This window comes from Puma concolor, chromosome A1, assembly GCF_028749965.1.
Source record: "Puma concolor isolate L17-30 chromosome A1, mPumCon1.1.hap2, whole genome shotgun sequence".
Lineage (NCBI taxonomy): Eukaryota > Metazoa > Chordata > Mammalia > Carnivora > Felidae > Puma > Puma concolor.
The window spans coordinates 234,041,769-234,063,263 of NC_141667.1; the positions used below are offsets into that span (position 1 = coordinate 234,041,769).

Consider the following 21,495-nt stretch of genomic DNA (forward strand, 5'->3'; position numbering starts at 1 on the left):
CAAATCAAAACCAGTCCCATGGTGGGACTGCCCTTCTCAATCAAGTGTGCCTCAGTCCCAGTGTGGTATGCCCCCTCCCCAGAAGACCAACAAAGGTCCCTGCCCACATCTCCCAGCCAGAGAGTTCTGCAGGGCCTCAGTTCTGGTGGACGTGGTGTCAGGTCTCATTTCATATGCAGACCAGAGCACTCCTAGTTAAAACTCACCACATTCAGGCCAGGGACCAAAGAGTTCCCCATAGAAGTCAAGGAGAGCCTCGGCAGACAACTAGCCTGAAGGATAGAGCAACCAAAACACAACAGCAGAGCACACACCAGAGACACTCCCTGAAGTGCCAGGCCCTGGGCACTACATGCCCTCTTCTTCGTTAAGCCATTGCTTTCAGGAGCAGAAGATATAACTGGCTTTTGTAACACAGAGAAGGAAGCAGAGACTAATAAAAAATGCCAAGATGGAGGAATTTATCCCAAATGAAAGAACAAAATAAGGCCAAAGCCAGAGATCTAAGCAAAATGGATATAAGTAACATACCTGATGGAGAATTTAAAGAAACAACCCTAAGGATGCTCACTGGGCTTGAGAAAAGAATAGAAGACATCAGGGAGACTCTTACAATAAAGATAGAAGAGTTAAAAAAAAAATCAGAGATGAAGAAAGAGTACAATAAACAAGACTAGAAACAGGCTTGCTTCAATGAACAGCAGGCTGGAAGAATCAGAAGAACAAATAAGTGATACAGAAGACAAAATAATGAAAAAAAAGAAGCCGAACAAAAGAATTATGCAACACGAGAATAGACTTGGAGAACTCAGTGTCTCCATCAAACATAATAACATTCATATTATAGGAGTCCCAGAAGAAGAAGAGAGAGAAAATGGGGCAAAAAAATTTTATTTCCAGAAATAATAGCAGAAAATTTCCCTAATTTGGGGGAGGAAACAGACATCCAGATCCAGGAGGCACAAAGAAAAAAATCTTAAAAGCTGTGAGACAGAAGAAGTCCTTAACTTACAAGGGAAAACCCATAAGGCTAGCTGGAGATTTCTCAACAGAAACCTGGCAAGCCAGAAAGGACTGGCATGCTATGTTCAAAGTGCTGAATGGGAAAAAAATCTGCAGCCAAGAGTACTCTATTCAGAATAGAAGAGATAAAGAGTTTCCCAAACAAAGACTAAAGGAGGTCATGACCACTAAGCCAGAAATATTAAAGGGGACTCCTTGAGTGCAAAGGAGAGACCAAAAGTGACAAAGACAAGAAAGGATCAGAGAAAATCTCCAGAAACAATGACAAAACAAGTAATAAAATGGCAATAAATACCTATCTATCAATAATTACTTTGAAAGTAAGTGGACTAAACATTCCAATCAAAAGACATACAGTGTCAGAGTAGATTAACAAAAAACCAGACCTATCTGGTTACAAGAGGTGCTGCTTACAAGAGGCTCATTTTAGACCTAAAGACACCTGCATATTGAAAGTGAGAGGATGGAGAAACATTCATCACACAAACGGATGTCAAAAGAAAGCTGGAACAGTGATACTTATATCAGACAAACTAGACTTTATTCTTCTCATATTGTTTTTATCTTACTTTGGTGTCAGGGTAGCACTGGCCTCATGGAAAGATTTTGAATGAGTTCCACCTATTCTGTTATTTGTAAGATTTTGATAAAGACCGTCATTAATTATATTTTTTTAATGTTTGGTAGAACTCGCCAATGAAACCATGTGGTCTTAGGCTTTTCTGGGCTGGAAGATTTTTTTGTTTCTAATATAACTTCCACTGGTCTAAGAATATTTCCTATTTCTTGGAGTCCAGATTCATGATTCAATCATGGTAACTTGTGAGCTTTTAAGAATTAGCTGATTTTTTCCCTAAGTTATCTGATTTGTTAGTATAGGATTGCTTAAAGTAATCTATTAACACACTATGTATTTCTGTGGTTATCTGTTGTATTCTCTCTTCCATTTCTCATTTTGGTTTTTGAGTCTTCTCTTTTTCTTAATGTAGTTACAGCACTGCCAAAAATTTTTTTTGAAAAGCTGGTCATTTCTTTCCATATCATGTTATTGTTTATTCTGGTCTCTCTCCTATTTACTTCTGATTCTTCTTTTTTATGCCTTCCTCTACTAAGTTTCAGCTATGTTTGTTCTTTTTCCAATTGCTGTGGTGCAATGTTGTTTATTTGAACGTGTTTCTCTTAATAGAAGCATTTATAGCATTAATTTCACTCTAACATCTGCTTTTGCTGCATCGCATAGGTTTCGTAATATTGTATTTTCTTTTTCTTTTGTTTTGAGACATACTTTGATTTGCTGTTTGATTTCTTATTCGGCCTGTTGCTTGTGCAGTAGTGTGTTGTTTAATGCTTACATGTTAAATATTTACCAAAAAAATGTAAATTGATACAGCTACTATGAATAACAGTATGGAGGTTCCTCAAAAACTTAAAAATAGAACTACCACATGATCCAGCAACTCCACTACTGGGTGTCTATCCAAGGAAAATGAGAATACTAATTCAAAAAGATATATGCTCCCCGATGTTCACCGCAGCATTATTGACTAAAGCCAAGATTTACAGACAACTGAAGTATCCATTGATAGATGAATGGATAAAGAAGAGGAATGAATAAAGAAGCCATAAAAAGAATGGAATCTTGCCATTTGCAACAACATGGTTGGATCCTGAAGCTATTATACTAAGCAAAATAAGTCAGAGGAAGACAAAAACCATATGATTTCACTCATATGTGGAATCTAAGCAACAAAACAAAGCAAAATGAGACTCATAAATACAGTGAACAGACCTGGGGTTGTCAGAGGGGAGGGGAGTGAGGGGTGGACACAAAATGGGTGAAGGGCATCAAGAAATACAAAATTCCAGTTATAAAATAATTAAGTTACAGAGATTCATGTACAGCATGGAGAATACAGTCAATAATTGTGTTAACTTTGTAGGGTGACAGGTAGGGTGACAGCTAGATGTGTCAAGATGATCATTTTGCGATGGATAAAAATATCAAACCACAATGTCGTGCACCTGAAACTCACAAAATATTGTATGTCAATGATGCCTTGATTTTTAAGAGAGCTTGTTAAAAAAATAAAAAAGACACGTAGCAAAGGCCAAAATAAAAGAGGGTCACCATCACCAGTGAAAAATTGCTACGAATCACTTGGCCTGTAATCTAGCCCTCCAACCCCCTTTGGTTCAAAATCATCTTTTTAAATATCTTTATGGGCACACTTGATTTGAGCTCTTATAAAATTCTCTAGTGAATACGAGCAACATAGGTCAGGCATCCAGACCAGAGCTTTGCCAACTCTGACACAACTGATATTTTAGGTCAGAAAATCCTTTGTGGGAGACTGGCCTTTGCCTGGGTTTGACTAGGCCCACTATACGTGGGTTTTTCGCAGCATAGTACTATTAACGTGTTTTCCTCATGATTTCCTCAATAACGTTTTCTTTTCTCTGGCTTGTTTTATCATAAGAATACAGTGCACGGCACACATAACACACAAAATATAATCTAACTGTTTATGTTGTCGGTAAAGCTTGTAGTCTACTGCAGGCTATTAGTAGTTAAGTTTGGGGAAATCAAAAGTCACAGATGACTTTTCAGCTGCACAGGGGGATGACAGGCCCCCAATCCCAACAAGTTCAAGGGTCAACAGTATGTATTAGTCTCTTGTCCTGCCAGACTACACACCACTGAGTATAATTTATTTCTTTTGACTCTGACAGCTCTTACGGTAGCTAAAATTATTTTCCGGTACAGCAATTGTTGTCATTCAGTACTATAGATATAAAACACCAATATCAAATCAATACTGACTGATCCCCAGACATACTAACTATGAGTGGCTTAGGAAGGATGGAGCCTCACCTCCATGCTTCCCATGTAACATCGCTTTAAACCACTGTTTACGTACTAGTCTATCCCATCAGGTGGTAATTTCTTGGAAAACATGAAACCAAATTTTATCTGGCAAATATCACAAAGCACACATTTAATACATACTTCCACAGCTGAACTAAAAAAGGAGCAGGCAGCAGGAAATGCAGATCGAAGACAGAGTGTGCAAAGGAACACTCTGCTGAGGAATCTGAGCATTATCCTGCGGGGTTATATAGGGGGCTGTCAAATATACGAGGGCCGAGCCCAGCCAAGGCAGAAGGCCCAGGTAAGTAAATGCCAGTGTGTGTCCAAGGAGAAGGCCTAGATAAACCTTCCCCTCCTGCTCTCCCAAGGCTGAGCGGAGCTGACAGCGGACGCCCAGGTGCAGGAGCTATACGGGGCCTGGCTGGCCTTAGACAGCATAACTCCAAAGTGGCATCGGTCTTCAGGGCAGCTGCCTGGTTTCCTCGGACAGTGCAGGTGGAGGAATCAGGCCACGTAGGGAGGGCAACGAGGCCTGCCCTGTGAGACCACCCTACCAACTGCTTATCAATTCCCTGGCATTGGCCAGAGCAGTAATGAGACCGAGGACACGGTGCAAATAATAAACAAGGAAGACAGTGACACAATCAAAAGAAGTTTTAAAAGTCTCAAGTTATCTTTAATGTCTTCTAGAATCCAACCAAGGCCTGATATCCCACTGAGTCCTTCTCCTGACTCCTTCTCGGAAGTGGGTCCTTTTGCCTTTTCTTTGGGACCAGTCACTATCACTCTTCCCTCTCAGGGCTCCTGTGCCCCCTGTCTCTTCCTTCTGGCAGAAAAAAAAAAAAAAAAAAAACCTGTAGATTCCACCCCCATCCCCATTTCTCCAAAAAGGAGAATGAAAATGCCACCAAAAAAACCTCAAATGATACTCACTCTATTTATAGAAACACCAAACCGTTCATGCCTATTTCAATATATTCCCACTTTACAAAGAAAGTTACCCTAGGTGAGTTTCTGGAAGGTTCCTCTTGCCATCCTAAAGACAGCCCAGTGCGATGGCTTGAACAGGATCTAAGACAGACATCAACCCTTCCACACCATTCCCATCTTAAATAATGAGAACCATAATGAATCCAGCCCTCCGTGCTCTGGGCAGACATTTTCATTCACCAAATACTTACTAAGCCCCATTACGTGCAAGGCATTTTGTCAAATAATTCTGAAGTAAATGAGACATGGATCACCCCACCGAAGAAGCATAATGTCCAATACAGAAGAGGCATAATGTCCAATATGGAAATAACGTGTGTTTGTAAATAACCCCACTGCAAGGTAGAAGGGCGAATCCCTTGCAAGGCATTGATGGGGTGCTATGGAGCTAGGAGCTTCACAGACTATCATTTCTATTACGTCTGCCTTTTAGGAAGATGATGAGTCCTAATACCCTTTTCCTATTAAAATTCATTGGTTTTGTTAACTATGCATTTTCTTAATAAATGAAAGACTGCTTTGTTTTCTGAATGCATAACAAGAACCGCTTCTATGTGAAGCGGAAGAAGACATGAGTTCTTCTGACAAGGAGTCTATTAAAAATCCACCGTAAGTGGCATATTATTTGCACATTTATAATAGTCTGTGGAGATGAATCTGCCCAGATAATTTAATTTCTTTTAAAGAGAGGGAAAAAAAAGAGAACAGAACTAAAATATTGAAAAGACACATACAGCTTTTGACTTGATGGAGTCAGAAGTGTATCCGTGCGTTTTGGTTGATGTTAAACCTCTCCAGTGACCTGAAATACATCTTAGAACTTACAATTGGCCAAGCGTTTCCGATCTAATTCTTTCGTGCATTGCAGTTATTACAGAGAATCACTATTCCTCTAAATTAAACTCTGAGGAGAAGGATACCCTGGATTGACAGACCTCAAAACTTAGTTTAGATTTCCCCATGGTCTGCTCTCATGTGGCTTCCACATGGAAGAATGTTGGTTCATTAGCAAACGAGCTCAGATTGGCGCAGTTATGTGAATGCCTAAACAGACTCCTCGGCCAAACCACAACTTTTGAGCAGCCCTACTTCCTGTATAGGACCCTTTAATATACCCTATTTTGAGAAAGAAGGGGCGGGGGGACTATATACACTTTTTTAAGAAGTTTAGCAAGTCTAGAAATGTCAGCTTCTCAAGGGAGACTTTTTAAATTTATTTATTTATTTTTTTAGAGAGAGACAGAGCATAAGTGGGGGAGGTACAGAGAAAGAAGGAGACACAAAATCCGAAGCAGGCTCCAGGCTCCGAGCTGTCAGCACAGAGCCCGACATGGGGCTTGAACCCACGAACCATGAGATCGCGACCTGAGCCAAAGTCAGACGCTTAACCCACTGAGCCCTCCAGGTGCCCCTCAATTTTAAACACGGCCTTACTTGGAAGAGAAAGCAATATTTCCTTTGTGCCCAGCACTGTAACATTATTGGGTGCCCTACCTTATCATGTCATTGGATCCTTCTGGAACTACAGGACAAGTGCTATCCCATTTTAAGGGAAGGGAACCGTAATGCAATTCAGGTCACATACTCCAAAATGCCAAGATATGACCCAGAGTGTCACCACCAAATGCCACGCCATCCTTCGTCATGCCTTTCTCATGACCTTTCTGATTCAGACTGACAAACGTAACAAGCTGTCTATACATAAAAAAGCATAAAGAGAAAGCCAACGTATCAGGGACTTGCCTGCAAAGCCAGGACTTGAACTGAGTACGTTCTATGCCATGAATAAAAGATTGCTTCTCCCCAGTTTCTCAAATGAAACGTTAAGTCTTGCCGTGATCTCTCACTATGTCTCTGATGCAGAAAGAATAACAGAAGGCCTACACGCATCTTCTTGGTTTCCTCCAATTGAGATGGGAAAAAAAGGCATCCCACTCCCCAGAGCCACCAGCTTCCAGTCGGCCTCCCTCATCCTACAAACGTCCACGGGGCACCCAGCAAGTGTCAGGCATTCAGTGGCCACGGTGTCAGGAAACCGCAGTGAATGAACAAATGCCAGCCCCCATCCAATGATGAGCTGGCCCTACAGGAACAAGATGAGAAGATGCTGCGGACCCCCGTGTCCCCCCGACCCGCAGGCCGAGGCTGCTCCGCAACCTGCACAGGTGAACAACCACTTCTGGGAAGGTCATCCTGCCCATCCTGGCATCGAAGCGGAGTATCCTCACCCTAAGAGCACATCAAACACACAGACGCACGCACACACGTGTGCACACAGCATTTTCAAAGGTCAGGATGGCAAGTACAATGAATAATGACTATAAAAATATGATGAAAAGCTAAATACAAAATCCTTTTCAGGCAAAAGCAAATCTTAAAAAGTCGTATTTTAAAAGCCATTTAACTCATTCTCCTATAGTTGGAACCAAACTCAATCTTCAAAAGAAGACCATGAAATGGATCTCCAACTGATCTCTCCTCACGAAGGTCCCAGGCTGCTGCCCCAGGAAGTCCCGCCAAATGGCTATGTCAGCTCGGGTTCTCAGTGCTTCCAAGAGGAAAGGGGCGGGCGGAGTCTACATTATTCTAAGATGTCCTCAAAGTGACTCATAAAACATCTGAATAACCCATCCATTTTTAATTCTTCTGTGATTTCTGTGCTAACTTGAACTACAGTGAACTCATCTGACTTAACATGAGACTCGCAGGAGCCCTTCCAGGATTCCCGTCGTAGTTCATCATTAACTGGACGCGTGTACAAGTATCACACGGCTGCCGGCTATCTGCCTCGAATAGCGGGAGTGAAGCCATCGTGTGTGCTGCTGGCATGCTTACCCATTTAATTACCAAAGACGACACGGTGCCAGTGCGATCCAGGCCCCCGTGTGTGTGCCCCGACGACCTAGTTGAATAAAATCTGACCTCGCCTCAGACAGAACACGGGTTTCTTTCCTAGCTACGGAGGCCAGATAATAGCATGTATCTAACAGTACGAGACAGCAGTGCATGGAAAATTGTACAGTCTTGGACACATGGAGAAACAGACAACAAAGAAACCTACGTGGTGTCCATCATCTTAACAGGATCAGCCATGTGACACTTATTCGCTCTGCCTCCCCTCCCCCAACAACCAATTTCGTAAAATCCTGGGCTCTGCATCTATGGATTTAAATATTAAAATGTGTCTAGGCTCTTCTCCTGGGTTTTCTAAGGAAAAGGCAGATATGGAAGAATATTAACCTCACCTTCCCTGAAATAATGGGACTGTGAGATCCTAGAGTTTCTAATCTATTCCTCAAGATAATGCTAAAGCAGAAAACAAGACACACACACACACTGCTGAGTTTCTTCCAATCCTCAAAAATCTGAGAATATTTCGGTCCTATTTGACATTTAGATATTTTCAAATCACAGGACCTTCTTTAGTGGAAAAAAAAAAATATATTCTTCAAAAATCTCTAAGGTCTCTGGGAAACAAATTGTAACCGACAATTCCCTCACATCTCATTATGTGGTGCAAATTTATTTTTAGGATTCCTCTGGCCTTATTCAGCAGGTGCCCTCTAATGATAGAATTATTTGCTCAATTTTAAAGCAATTCCGTGTGTGAAGCTATCAGGCTTCATATTATGAGGACTGAGCCAGGCTGGTCTGAAATGCATAGAGTTTGAGAAATGAAAAACACTTTCAGGAGTCTACAAGATTTCATCCAGTGTCCAAAGGGGCAGCAGACCTAGTGGGTAAGGGCAAGGCTGGCTACAAGCCCCAGCTGCAAACCGAGGGCCATGGCACCATCTACCTCGCAGGGTGTTTAAGGAACAAAGGAGACAAAGGAGTGTGGTCAGCTCAGCACAGCACTGGAGTAAGTGAGCACTTGCTCTGAGTCAGATATTATTGGCATTTAAACACTGTAAAGTGATTCCATTCCACTGAGCATGCATTAATACAGGGTGCTATATGCCTAATCGAACAACCTCTAGCGTATGATACCCCGCTAAGACTCCTTTTTAAAAGCTACTCTTTCTACATCTCTCTTACGTCAGAGTGTGTATGTACATCTTTATATAATCAACATAAAGGGTCTCTTATTAAAAATAATCAAGATGATTATTTGGACCACATAGCGATAAAATGTTTTAATCCAAAAGTACGAAGATTAATGACAATGAGAATGCTAGACTGTTGTTATGTACCTTATTCTGTGCCATTTTAACATTTGTTAAGCTAGTGTTTTCACAAAGACTTCCTCAGCATTTTCTAACTGCAAATATCCTTCTCCCTACTGAAAGGTAAGGAAAATGGAACACAAACTTATCAGCTCAGTATCACAGGTGCCAAATATCAGACCCCAGAACATCTTCCTATTGTTGCTCTTTCCTTGGTATTCCGACAGCAGAGAAAAAAAATCAGACTTAATATCCACAAAGCAAAACAACATCTAAGCAATTATCCGAGGGTGGGAGGGAATTGATTTATATAAGCCTCCCTTATCCGCTTTCCCATTTCCTTCTGCACCCTCCACTCATTAAAAACAAATACATCCACAAAATACCTTTCTTTAAAACATAGATCATGTAGCGGCGCCTGGGTGGCTCAGTCGGTTGAGCGTCCAACTTTGGCTCAGGTCATGATCTCATGCCTCGTGAGTTCGAGCCCCACATCGGCCTCTGTGCTGACAGCTCGGAGCCTGGAGCCTGCTTCTGATTCTGTGTCTCCCTCTCTCTCTGCCCCTAACCCACTCGCATTCTGTCTCTGTCTCTCTCAAACATAAATAAACATTTAAAAAATATTTTAAAACATAGATCATGTATATGTGGCAGGGGTGGTGGAGAGAGGTTTCACATGTAAACAACACCAGGGCCTCTCCCCTAAATCACCTAAATGGTTCTCTGAATTGACCATGTGTTCCTCTGCTTCGGTACCCAGAGTATCAACCCCACCACACACACACACACACACACACACACACACACACACACACACACACGAGCAATGAGGGCCATGAGCTGGGGTATGGGAGATAAACATCAACATTCACTGGAATTAGAACTACTCTCTAAGGTCTCTTTATTGTCATTCTTAATGTAAGGTGGTGTCCTTTGGGGGAGGAAGGGACGGATAAGTGATACAATAAGAAAACTAACTTGGCATTCCACAAAGAGGAGCTCCTTGAATTTCCCTCTAATCAATTCTGTCATCAGCATTAAGGATGCCGAAGCTTCTTCTTAGGCCATATGTTTTGTTTCCATGGCCTGGCATCCTTTCCTTCCATGTCCTCCCTCACAGGAGTCATCAACATTATGGCGGCTGTCACCACCACCCTGACCACTCCTGCAACCACTGCCATCTATCAGCACTGCATTAAGTTTTTTTCCTGGATCTGTTCAACACATCAGTCATCAGCCACATTCTCCACCTGCTGTCCTAAAATACTGCTGCATCCTCCTTACCCTGTATTTATCAATCACTGTCTACCCATTAACATCAACTTCACAGCTTTTTGTCTCATCAGAAGACTAATTTAAAAATTGGTTAAGCAGAAAAAATAATAATAAAAAAATTGTTAAGCAGGGAAGAGCCATCCATCCATTTTGAACACCCTCAGCATTTTTTTAAAGTTTATTTACTTATTTGGAGGGTGGGGGAGGAGGGCAGAGAGAAGGCAAGAGAGAATCCCAAGCAGGCTCCACACTGTCAGTACAGAGCCTGACGTGGGACTCAAACCCAAGAAACCATGAGATCATGACCTGAGTCAAAATCAAGAATTGGCTGCCCAACTGACTGAGCCACCCAGGTGCTCCATGAACACCCTCAACATTTTGAAAGTAGCTCCCTTTTACTGGGACAAAACACTCAAGTTTAAATAGTCTTTCAGAATAAGCCCATCACAGAGGTGGTGATCTACAGAATAAAGCCCGCTTGAGTAAGGCTGGCACTCTGAAAATATACACTCTATATCACTAAGTCTCAGGAACTCACGCATAAATTTGATTTAAAACATAAAAGTTGAGGTTTTCCTTTCCTAGTTTTACCCCTAGAAAGCTCAGGCTACCCCTTCTGGCCTCCAAACCTATAGAAGCTACTGTCTTTCTAACAAGTTTCTTTCATGCTACCCAAGTGTCCAGTGAAAGCCATACCCCACACTGTTGTTTCTATCCTCTGGCCCAATAACCAGAATTAATAAAAAGTTTCCCTCCCTTAGAGTCTACCCTGAATTAAACCCCAACAAAGCAAAGCCAGCCTGGCATCTGTTCAAGGTGTGTACTATGCAAGTTCACCACGTTTAAGAGGCCACCAATCACATCATTAGCATCTCTACGATTTCAAAAACTGTGCATCTTTGTTGCAACACCGATGGTTTAAAGATGGGTAATTTGATTATTTATATTGCAATTTTCCAGCATATGGCAAGAAAGGGTCTTGTTGTAAAAATCAGTATAGTTCGACAATTTTCCGTCACATGGAAGTAAAATGTCTGTGGAAGAGGTGCCATTGTCTAATTTGCACAAAATGCCATATGGGCCAGCAGCAGCCCTCGGAATAGCTCCTCTCAAACATTTTAGACTTTCTGTGGTCTTGGCTGTTCACTAAAGCATCTGCTCTTGGTTTCATAAACTCTGTTTGCACCGCATTAACTTTCTCCCCCCGCCCCCAATCTGGGCTTTCTCTCTCAATAACCTCAGCGGTCAAGCACATCCTCCCCTCAAAGCAAGCCCCTAAGTACCAACTGTATCCCCTTGTCCTACTTCTGTCAACTGATACTACTAAACACATGTCAACAATAACACGATAACCTTTTGTGCTAGATTAATTACCGCTAGGAAAAAGATATCCGTTGTAAGCACGTGCCACAAATTTAATAACGTTAACAAAACATGTTGCTTGAACTTGAGTTTCATCAATGTCTGAATAGATTCCTCACATTTTTAAAAAAAAGCAAAATTGGGGCACCTGGGTGGCGCAGTCGGTTAAGCGTCCGACTTCAGCCAGGTCACGATCTCGCGGTCCGTGAGTTCGAGCCCCGCGTCGGGCTCTGGGCTGATGGCTCAGAGCCTGGAGCCTGTTTCCGATTCTGTGTCTCCCTCTGTCTCTGCCCCTCCCCCGTTCATGCTCTGTCTCCCTCTGTCCCAAAAATAAATAAACGTTGGAAAAAAAAAAAATTAAAAAAAAAAAAAAGCAAAATTAAGCTTTCATACCAGAATTCATTTTAATTGACTTTTGTCATTAATAATATCCACCACAAACTTATCACTGTTTACTTTGAGTGCCAGGAACCCAAGCTGAATGAAATACTAAATCAAGTAGAGAGCCACAGAAACTCACCTTGACCTCCAGAAAACGAGTTTTACTGCCATTGGTGACAATCTGCCTTAGTTGACGGTCCAGGTGTGGAAACCTTAAAAAAGCAAAAGAGAGGTGAACACTTAGAAGGAAGGACACAGAAATAGAAAAGCATAACCAGTTACTTCGTTATAATACTTCTTCTCCCTGAAAAATAAAGTTAGTTCAGGAGGGCTTGAATCCATGCAGTAATTGTACTACTAGCAAAACTCTTCATAAAGTGGAGCTGTTTCATGAACTTAACCATTTTTCCATTGGCTGGGTCTGGGATTTTAGAGATACTTAATCTTATTTTCAGATTAATCCTCAGTGAATTACATTACTTCAATTTTCCTTCTATCTTAACCCCTCAAGTAGTTAATGATCTAAAAACTGATTCTTAAATACACCATGTAAATGAAGTATCTTACAGACTTAAGACTTGGCTTTTGTCAGGGGAAGAATACCTCTGATACATGAATAATTATGTCTGTTTGGTAGTTCCTAATTTTCTTAAGTGGCACCAAATTTATACCTTGTTATTCTTACTTTGTTCTTATTCAGAAAAAAAAATACAGAACTAGAGAACTATGAATCCCACAATATTAACAGTATTAATTAAATCTAGTAAAACTGTATTTTTTAAAAAAAAACAGCAAAAATTACTTTCCTCTCTAAATTATCCAGCAAGATTAGTTTTAGGTGGTAGAAAAAATACAGATTTTCCTCCCAGATGCTACTTCAGTAGATGCCACAGAATGCCTGCTATTATAAGCTTCAGCCGTAGAAAGCCGGTGACGTCCAACCACCGTTTACCTCAAAAATGACAACGTCATCATTTTTCTCAGTCAAAAAAACAAGGACCGGAAAACAACTAAATCTTCAAAACTACCTTTTGCTCGGCACACATCATTTTCCTAAGCAGCGTCCATGGTTTGGGTATTAACTGTTTCCACTCCCGCTTACCACCTTCCTCGCACCAGAGAGGTAACAAGTGAATTGCCTCCAGCATTTGGAAGGGCCTGAGCGAACCTCCTCGATTCTTTCTTCCCACCCAGTCTATTTACTTACTGCCGACTCCCTCTCAGCTTCCTCCTTGCAACATCAAGAGTCTTTTCCAAGAGTGTGTGGAAGAGAGGACAGCTGAGGGCTAGAAGGCAAAGGGAGACAGTAAGAACGCAGATCTCTAAGAAGGGCAGGCCAAAGGGCAAGTCAGAGTAAGTGAGGAACAAGGTGGGGAGGAGAGCAGAGGGCTGCCCACTCACTGATCCAGCCCTGACATGGCAGCAAGCATCACACGAGACTGAGAAAATTAAACAGGTCCACGTCGGGATGGAATGAAGGAGACGTTCACTCGTCTGATATATTCAGCAACCCATCTATCTCAGGAGCTGCCACAACCACCAGTCCCACCACTGCTACGAACACCAGCACACCATCACCACAAGCGACCCCCGACACTAGGGACGTAATGTAGGGCACGCACAACACCATTGGAACTAAAACCCAACAGAAGAGAGGCCACGTGGATACCCCCGATACAAAAAGTTTCCCGTTCATACGATGTATTTTCTTCTGAGATGGAGCAGAAATGGTTTGACTGATTTTCCCTCCTACGGGGAGACCTGTTAATGAGCAGCCTACCATAAACTGCTTTGTTTTGTTTTGTTGCATGAACAAGCAGCCGGTTGCAAAATAAACTTTTTAACCTCTTCTTAGTACCATTTATCTATTCCACATTCCCTTGCTTTTGAAAATTAATTATCTGAAGAAAAGGTGTAAGGTCAAGATCAGCATTCTTGGGGCACCTGGGTGGCTGAGTTGACTAAGCGTCTGACTCTTGATTTCGGGCTGAGTTGATTAAGTGTCTGACTTGATTTCGGCTCACATCATGATCTCAGGGTCATGAGCTCAAGCCCCACGTTGGGCTCTACACTGACAGCACGGAGCCTGCTTGGGATTCTCTCTTTCCTTCTCTCTCGGCCAATCTCTCTCTCTCAAAATAAATAAATAAACAAACATTTTTTAAAAATCAGCATTCTGGGGCGCCTGGGTGGCACAGTCGGTTAAGCGTCCGACTTCAGCCAGGTCACGATCTCGCGGTCCGTGAGTTCGAGCCCCGCGTCGGGCTCTGGGCTGATGGCTCAGAGCCTGGAGCCTGTTTCCGATTCTGTGTCTCCCTCTCTCTCTGCCCCTCCCCCGTTCATGCTCTGTCTCTCTCTGTCCCAAAAATAAATAAACGTTGAAAAAAAAAATATATATATATATAAAAAAAAAATCAGCATTCTTACTACAGAGTCCCAGATGACATGCCAGGTGGAGCCTATTGTTTTGTTCATATCCAATCAGAATTTCAAAACACACAAGACCAGGAGAGAAAATGCATGGAGAGTCTATCCTACATTCAGAGGCACTGTTCGCTGTTCTAGCACTGACTTTCCCTTTGAAACAAGAGATATGCAATCTACTATGGACCACTATAATGTTGAAGGCAAATGTGTTAATGATGGCAATAGCCAAATGACAGCACCAACAATAACAGAGGAAGGAAATCATTATTATTATAATAGGTATGGGCTACAGATAAAGAGCTACTGCAAATCTCACAGCCTGGAATTAATAAACCAGTTGGAACGGCACTGCCCATTATGAAAGACGGTTAGAAAACAACATTACGTTAATAAAGCGATCGAGCAAGAGTGTGAACGTAGGTAAGGAGAGCTAGCTAAGGTCTGTGGAGACTATACATACATGTGTGGAAGCTGCCCAGTAATAACTAAGCAAAGCCACTCTGTGAAGTCAGAGGCTGCCTAAGAACCAACTGGTCAACCTCACACAGAGGAGCCTAGGCCACTGGCAATGATCACTGAGATCAGAGAAGGTCTGCAGAACATCACCAGACAGCAAAACTGGGAAGCTGACACAAAAGGCAAGGGGAGCAGGTGTTACCTAAGGCCTTAGAGTCCTATGTAAAAGGACTCTGTATACAACTCAACACCAAAAAATAAACAAAGAATCCAATTTAAAAACGGGCAGAGGACATGAATACAAGACGTTTTTCTAAAGACACACGCAGATGGCCAACAGACACATAAAAAGATGCTTAGCAACACTTATCATCAGGGAAATGCAAATCAAAGCCAGGATGAGATATCACCCCACACCTCTCAGAACGGCTAAAACAAAAAACACAAGAGACAACAAGTGTTGGCAAAGAAGCAGAGAAAAGGGAACTCGTGCACTGTTGGTGGGAATGCAAACTGGTACAGCCACTGTGGAAAACAGCATCGAGGTTCCCCAAAAAATTAAAAAAAGAATTACCATATGATCTAGTAACTCTACTACTGGGTATTTACCCGAAGAAAATGGGAACACTAATTTGAAAAGATATATGCATTTCTATGTTTACTGCAGCAGTATTTACAATAGCCAAGATATTGAAGCAACCCAGGGTCCATCGATAGATAAATGAGTAAAGAAAATGTGATAAGTATCTATATATGTGTATACACACACACACACACACACACACACACACACACACACACACACACACACACACAGGAATATTACTCAGCCATAAAAAAGGAATAAAATATTTCCATTTGCAACAACATGGAAGGAACTCCAGGGTATAATGCTAAGTGAAACGAGTCAATCAGAGAAAGAAATACCATGTGATTTCACTCATATGTGGAATTTAAGAAACAAAAAACAATGAATAAAAGAAAAAAGAGACAGAAAAAGACTCTTAAATACAGAGAACTTACTGGTGGTTGCCAGAGGGTTATTGAGGGTTATTGAGGGGACAGTGCGATGGGTGAAACCTCTGAAAGGGATTAAGAGTACATTCATTTTGGGGCACCTGGGTGGCTGAGTCAGTTAAGCGCCCAACTCTTGATTTCAGCTCAGGCCATGATGTCATCATGGTCATGAGATGGAGCCCCATATTGCGTTCCACATCTGGTGTGGAGCCTACTTAAAATTCTCTCCCCCTCTCCCTGCTCATGCTCTCTTGGATGCTCTCTCTCTCTCCAAAAAAATTTTTAAAAAGAGTACATTCATCTTGATGAGCACTGAGAAATGTATAGAATTGTTGAATCATTATATTGTACACCTGAAACTAATATAACACTGTATGCTAATTATACTCGAATAAAAACTTTTAAAAAGAGAGTGAATGCTAAACTTAGTTAGAATGGTAGGTAAAAATAATAGAGAAATATTTTTTGAATTCATATAAAAGGACAAAATGAACACAAAAGTTGCAAACAACCATACCCTCCCCACACAAAATGATTCATTTTTAGAGTGAGCAAAGAACACAAAACCCTGGAGCACAGTTTTCAAATTAAGAAAGTACATCGATTTGATCTTGACTTTTGAGGTACAGACAGTATTTTTAAACAATAGGACATAAAGTTGAGGAGCTGGTGTACATATCTATTATCAGACAGATGCTTATAAATTTGGTTTGAGTCAGAACAGTATTCTTGGAAAAACCAACTGTGTTCAACTCATAACTGATATAACCAAGTATTTATTGCAGTTTAGCACACAATGGAATACTACATGGCAATGAGAACGTTTGATCAAAACCACATCCAAAACTATGGAGGAACACATAAAATAACCATTAACTAAGATATACCATATTCAAAGCACAAAAACAATCACAACAAACTGGCTGGGAAAGTAAACTCTGCACACTAGTGTGCAAAACAGGAACAGGTGGTTACACAATAATCACTGAGGGAATTTTTTTACACAGAAATTCCTGGACAGCACCCAGAGACTTACTCTCGAATTTCAAGAGTTTATTTTCTTGGAAAGCTTTCCCTGGGTACACTGGAGCACAGCCACTTCATGTGCTGGGGCAACAGATGGAAACTACCAGAGAGGCAGTCTCTCAATTCAAGAGTCTGGGCTGGACCATCAGACATGTTACATTTAATCTTCATGGCAACTCTCTAAATTTCAGGATCCCAGTTTTGCAAAGAGGTGACGGAGGGGCAGGTCTGAAAGGTCAAGTGACAAAGAACAAATGTCACCTGTGACTTCCTTTTTCAAGCTCTTTGGTGGTGCCCACTGCCTAATATGGAATGTATTCTAAACTCCTTTTCAGGTACCGTCCGAAAACATGGTCCCTACCTCTACCTCAACCACACCACTCCTTCAGCCACCCATTCACATCCACACTCTAGCTGAACCAATTTCTTAGAAGTAAGCAATTTCCTGGGCAGTGCTATTTTAAGCCTTCCCGACTCTGCCTCTGCCCTTCATCTACCTCATGTTCCAAGATGAAGCTCGACCTTCACCTCTTTATGAAGCCCTTCCTGACCACCACCGGCCCCTACCCAAGTAGAACTGACTACTTCCTTCAATGTAGCAGTCATAACAATACAGTAAGACTTACTTCTCCCCACTATTACATGTAGCTCATGGATATGGGCTATATAACTTTTCAAGAACAGATATCAATAAATGTTTTAGGAAAAAATACAGTGTTAGAGCCAAAACCAGAATTTGAACCTGGATGCAACTCAAAGCCAGTACACCACTGTGTCTCTTGAATCTGATTTTACAAAAACAACTCCATAACTATTAATACAGTAGCCACTTAGCCACGTGTTTCTACTGGACACTTAAAATATGGCTAGTCTGAACTGGCACGTGCTATAAGTTTAAAATACACACGTGATCTTGAAGATTCAGTATGACAAAAGAATGTTAAGATATTCAACATGTTAAAATAATATTTTGAATATATCTGGCTAAATGTGTTAAAATTAATTTCATGTGTTTCTTTTTATCTTTTTAATATGGCTACTAGAAAATGTAAAATACATATGTAGCTCACATTACATTTCCATTGAACAGTGCTACTCTAGGAAGTACAGCCTTTCTCTTCCTTACTAATAAATCTGTTAAGAGGATGCTAACTTTTCCTAGTGATTACAGAGCACAGACGTCCAAGACCACACTGCAGTGTCACATAGCCTGGCCCTGCTGGACATAAAGAGGTTTCTCCTACATTAAAAGACTCACAGAATGTTGCTTTCAGAATTCTATCAACTCATTGGAGTTCGCCTCCACCATCAACTGTTGGTTCTCCACATGTAACTCCTAAGGTCTTTAATCTTCCAATATGGCTATCTTATGTATTCTGAGGCAAAGGCCAGTAGAGAAAAGTGGGGCCAGGACTAGGCAGAGGCAAAACATTTGCCTCGGGCACATAATTTAAGGGAAACTGAAAAACTCCGTAATCAAGATGAATAATCGTTTAAGTAACGGCTTTGTTGTCATGTAATTCACGTACCACAAAATTCACCATTTTAAAGGACACAATTCAGTAGTTTTAATACATTCATAAGTTGTCACTATTGCCACTATCAAATTCTAGGACATTTTCATTACCCTCCAAGAAACCCCGACCCCATCAGCAGATATACCACCTTCCTTATGCCCACCCCTCACAACCATCTATTTTCTGTGTAAATTTGCCCATTATGGATATTTGATACAAATGGAATCACAAAATATGTGGCCTTTTGTGTCTGTCTTCTGCCAGTTAAAACGTTTTCAAAATTCACCCATGTTGTACCGTCTATCAGTATTTCATTCCTTTTTATGGACGAATAATATTCTATTATATGAATATGCCCTATTTGTTTATCAATTCATCAATTAACAGGTACTGGAATTGTATCCAGTTGGGGATATTAGGTACACACTGATATACACATTTCTATGTGGATATAAAATTTTAATTCTCTTGAGTATATGCTTAGGATGGAATTGCTGGGTCATATTGTAGCTCTATGTCTATAATTTGAGTAACTAGCAACTGTTTTCCAAAGTGGCTGCACCATTTCACTGTCCTACCAGCAGCGTATCAGGATTCCAAAGTTTTCATATCTTTACCAGCACTTGTTGTTACTTGTATTTTTTGTTAGCCATGTTAGTGAGTGCATAGTGATATCTCATTGTGCTTTTTCTATCTTCCTAAACCCATAATGTTGACCACCTTTTCATATGCTTATTAGCCATAAGTATGACTTCTCTGGAGAAATGTCAACTCAAGTCCTTTGCTCAACTTTTTAGTTATTTGTCTTTGTGTTATCAAGTTGTAAACATTCTTTACATATTTCATATACAAGTTCCTTATTGGGTATATGTTTTGCAAAATTTTGTCCCATTCTATGGGCTGTATTTTTTCTTCCTTAATGATATTCTCTAAAGCACAAAAGTTTTTAATTTTTATGAAGCCCAACTTATATATTTCTTCTTTTGTCACTTGTGCTTTTGATGTTGTATCCAAGAAACCATTCATTGCCTAATCCAAGATCTTGAAGATTTACTCCTCTTTTCTTCCATGAGTTTTTGTTGGTCTGTTTTAGCTCTGGAATTTAGGTCAATGAGCTATTTCGGGTTAATTGTTGTATGTAGTGTAAAATAGAGTCCAACTCCATTCTTTTGAATGTGGATATATAGTTATTCCAGCACCATTTGTTAAAACGACTACTCTTTTTCCACTAAATTGTCCTGACACCCTTGTTGAAAATCAATGATCACTGTAAAGGCTTATTCCAGGACTCTCAATTTTATACCACTGATCTATAAGATGGTATTAATGTCAATACCACATTATCTTTATCACTGTAACTTTGTAGTAACTTTTAAAAACAGGAAATGCGGGGCGCCTGGGTGGCGCAGTCGGTTAAGCGTCCGACTTCAGCCAGGTCACGATCTCGCGGTCCGTGAGTTCGAGCCCCGCGTCAGGCTCTGGGCTGATGGCTCAGAGCCTGGAGCCTGTTTCCGATTCTGTGTCTCCCTCTCTCTCTGCCCCTCCCCCGTTCATGCTCTGTCTCTCTCTGTCCCAAAAATAAATAAACGTTGAAAAAAAAAAAAAAAAAAAATTAAAAAAAAAAATAAAAACAGGAAATGCAAGTCCTTGAACTTTGTTTTGCTTTTTCAAGATTGTTCTGGCTCTTCTGAGTCTCTTATATTTCCATATAAATTTCAGGATCAGCTTGTCAATTTCTGCTCAAAAGGCAACTGGGATTTTGACATGAGTTGCACTGAAGCTATGGATCAATTTGGGGAGCACCACCATCTTGACAATATTGTCTTCCAATCCATGAAGAGAGGATGTCTTTCCACTTACTTATCTTTTACTTCTTTCAGTGATGTTTTGTAGTTTTGGGTGTACAAGTTTTGAATGCCTTTTGTTAAATTTATCCCTAAGTATTTTATTTTTTGATGCTACTGTAAAGGGAATTTTATTTCATTTTCAAATTGCTCACTGCAAACATATAAAACTGATATTTGTTTATTGATCTTATATGCTGCAACCTTGCTGAACTTATTAGCTGTGTGTGTGTGTGTGTGTGTGTGTGTGTGTGTGTGTGTGTGTAGTCCTTAGGATTTTCTATGTATAAGATCATGTCATCTACTCAATGACAGAGAACAAACTGAGGGTTTATGGAGGGAAGTGGGTGGAAGATGGGCTAGATGGGTGATGGGTATTAAGGAGGGCATTTATTCCGATGAGCCCTGGTGTTGAATGTGATGAATCACTGAATTCTACTCTTGAAACCATTATTGCACTGCATGTTAAATAACTAAATTTAGATGAAAAATAAACATAAAATATTTTTTAAAAATCATGTCATCTGCAAACCAAAATAGTTTTACCTCTTCCTTTCTAATCTGAATGCCATTTCTTTTCCTTGCCTAATTGCCTTGGCTAGAACCTCTGAAAAAATAATTGAATAAATGCAAAACAATGGGAGGTGCCTGGGTGGCTCAATCGGTTGAACCGCCAACTCTTGATTTCAGCTCAGATAGTGATGCCAGGGTGATGGGATCAAGTCCTGTGTTGGGCTCTGCACTGAGCATGGAGCCTGCTTAGGATTCTCTCTCTCTCTCTCTCTCTCTCTCTCTCTCTCTCTATGGGCCGCTCCCCTGATAGCATTCTCCTCTCTCCCTAAAATTAAAAAGAAAAAAGAAGGAATCCTCATCTTGTTCCTTATCTTAGGGGGATGCATTCAGTCTCTCACCATTAAGTATTATGTTAGTTATGGGGTTTTGGTAAATGCCTTTCATCAACTCAAGGAAGTTTCCTTCTCTTCCTAGTTTTGTGAATGCTTTTATCATGAAGTGCTTTTGGCATTTGTTAGGTGCTTCTGCTATGTCTATCAAGATGATTATGAAGTGTTTGTACTTATTCTATTCATAAGGTACATTGCAGTGGTTTTCATACGTTAAGCCAGTCTTGGATTCCTCAGATA

At 40.8% G+C, this 21,495-nt stretch overlaps 2 protein-coding genes across 3 annotated transcripts in view; both read right to left on the bottom strand.

Moving 5' to 3' along the window:
• The window catches only part of MTUS2 (microtubule associated scaffold protein 2), a 575,343-nt gene that overhangs the window by 539,757 nt on the left and 14,091 nt on the right, over positions 1-21,495 (bottom strand). The window lies entirely within an intron of this gene.
• LOC147584861 (uncharacterized) overlaps positions 1,687-21,495 on the bottom strand; it is a 36,889-nt gene continuing 17,080 nt past the window's right edge. Inside the window, exons 3-4 of the mRNA XM_086717645.1 lie at positions 12,206-12,278; positions 1,687-4,718 (exon numbers count right to left, since the gene is read on the bottom strand). Of these exons, the coding sequence (XP_086573771.1) occupies positions 4,569-4,718; positions 12,206-12,278 (223 nt within the window). The 3' untranslated portion in view covers positions 1,687-4,568. The remainder of the gene's footprint in view (positions 4,719-12,205; positions 12,279-21,495) is intronic.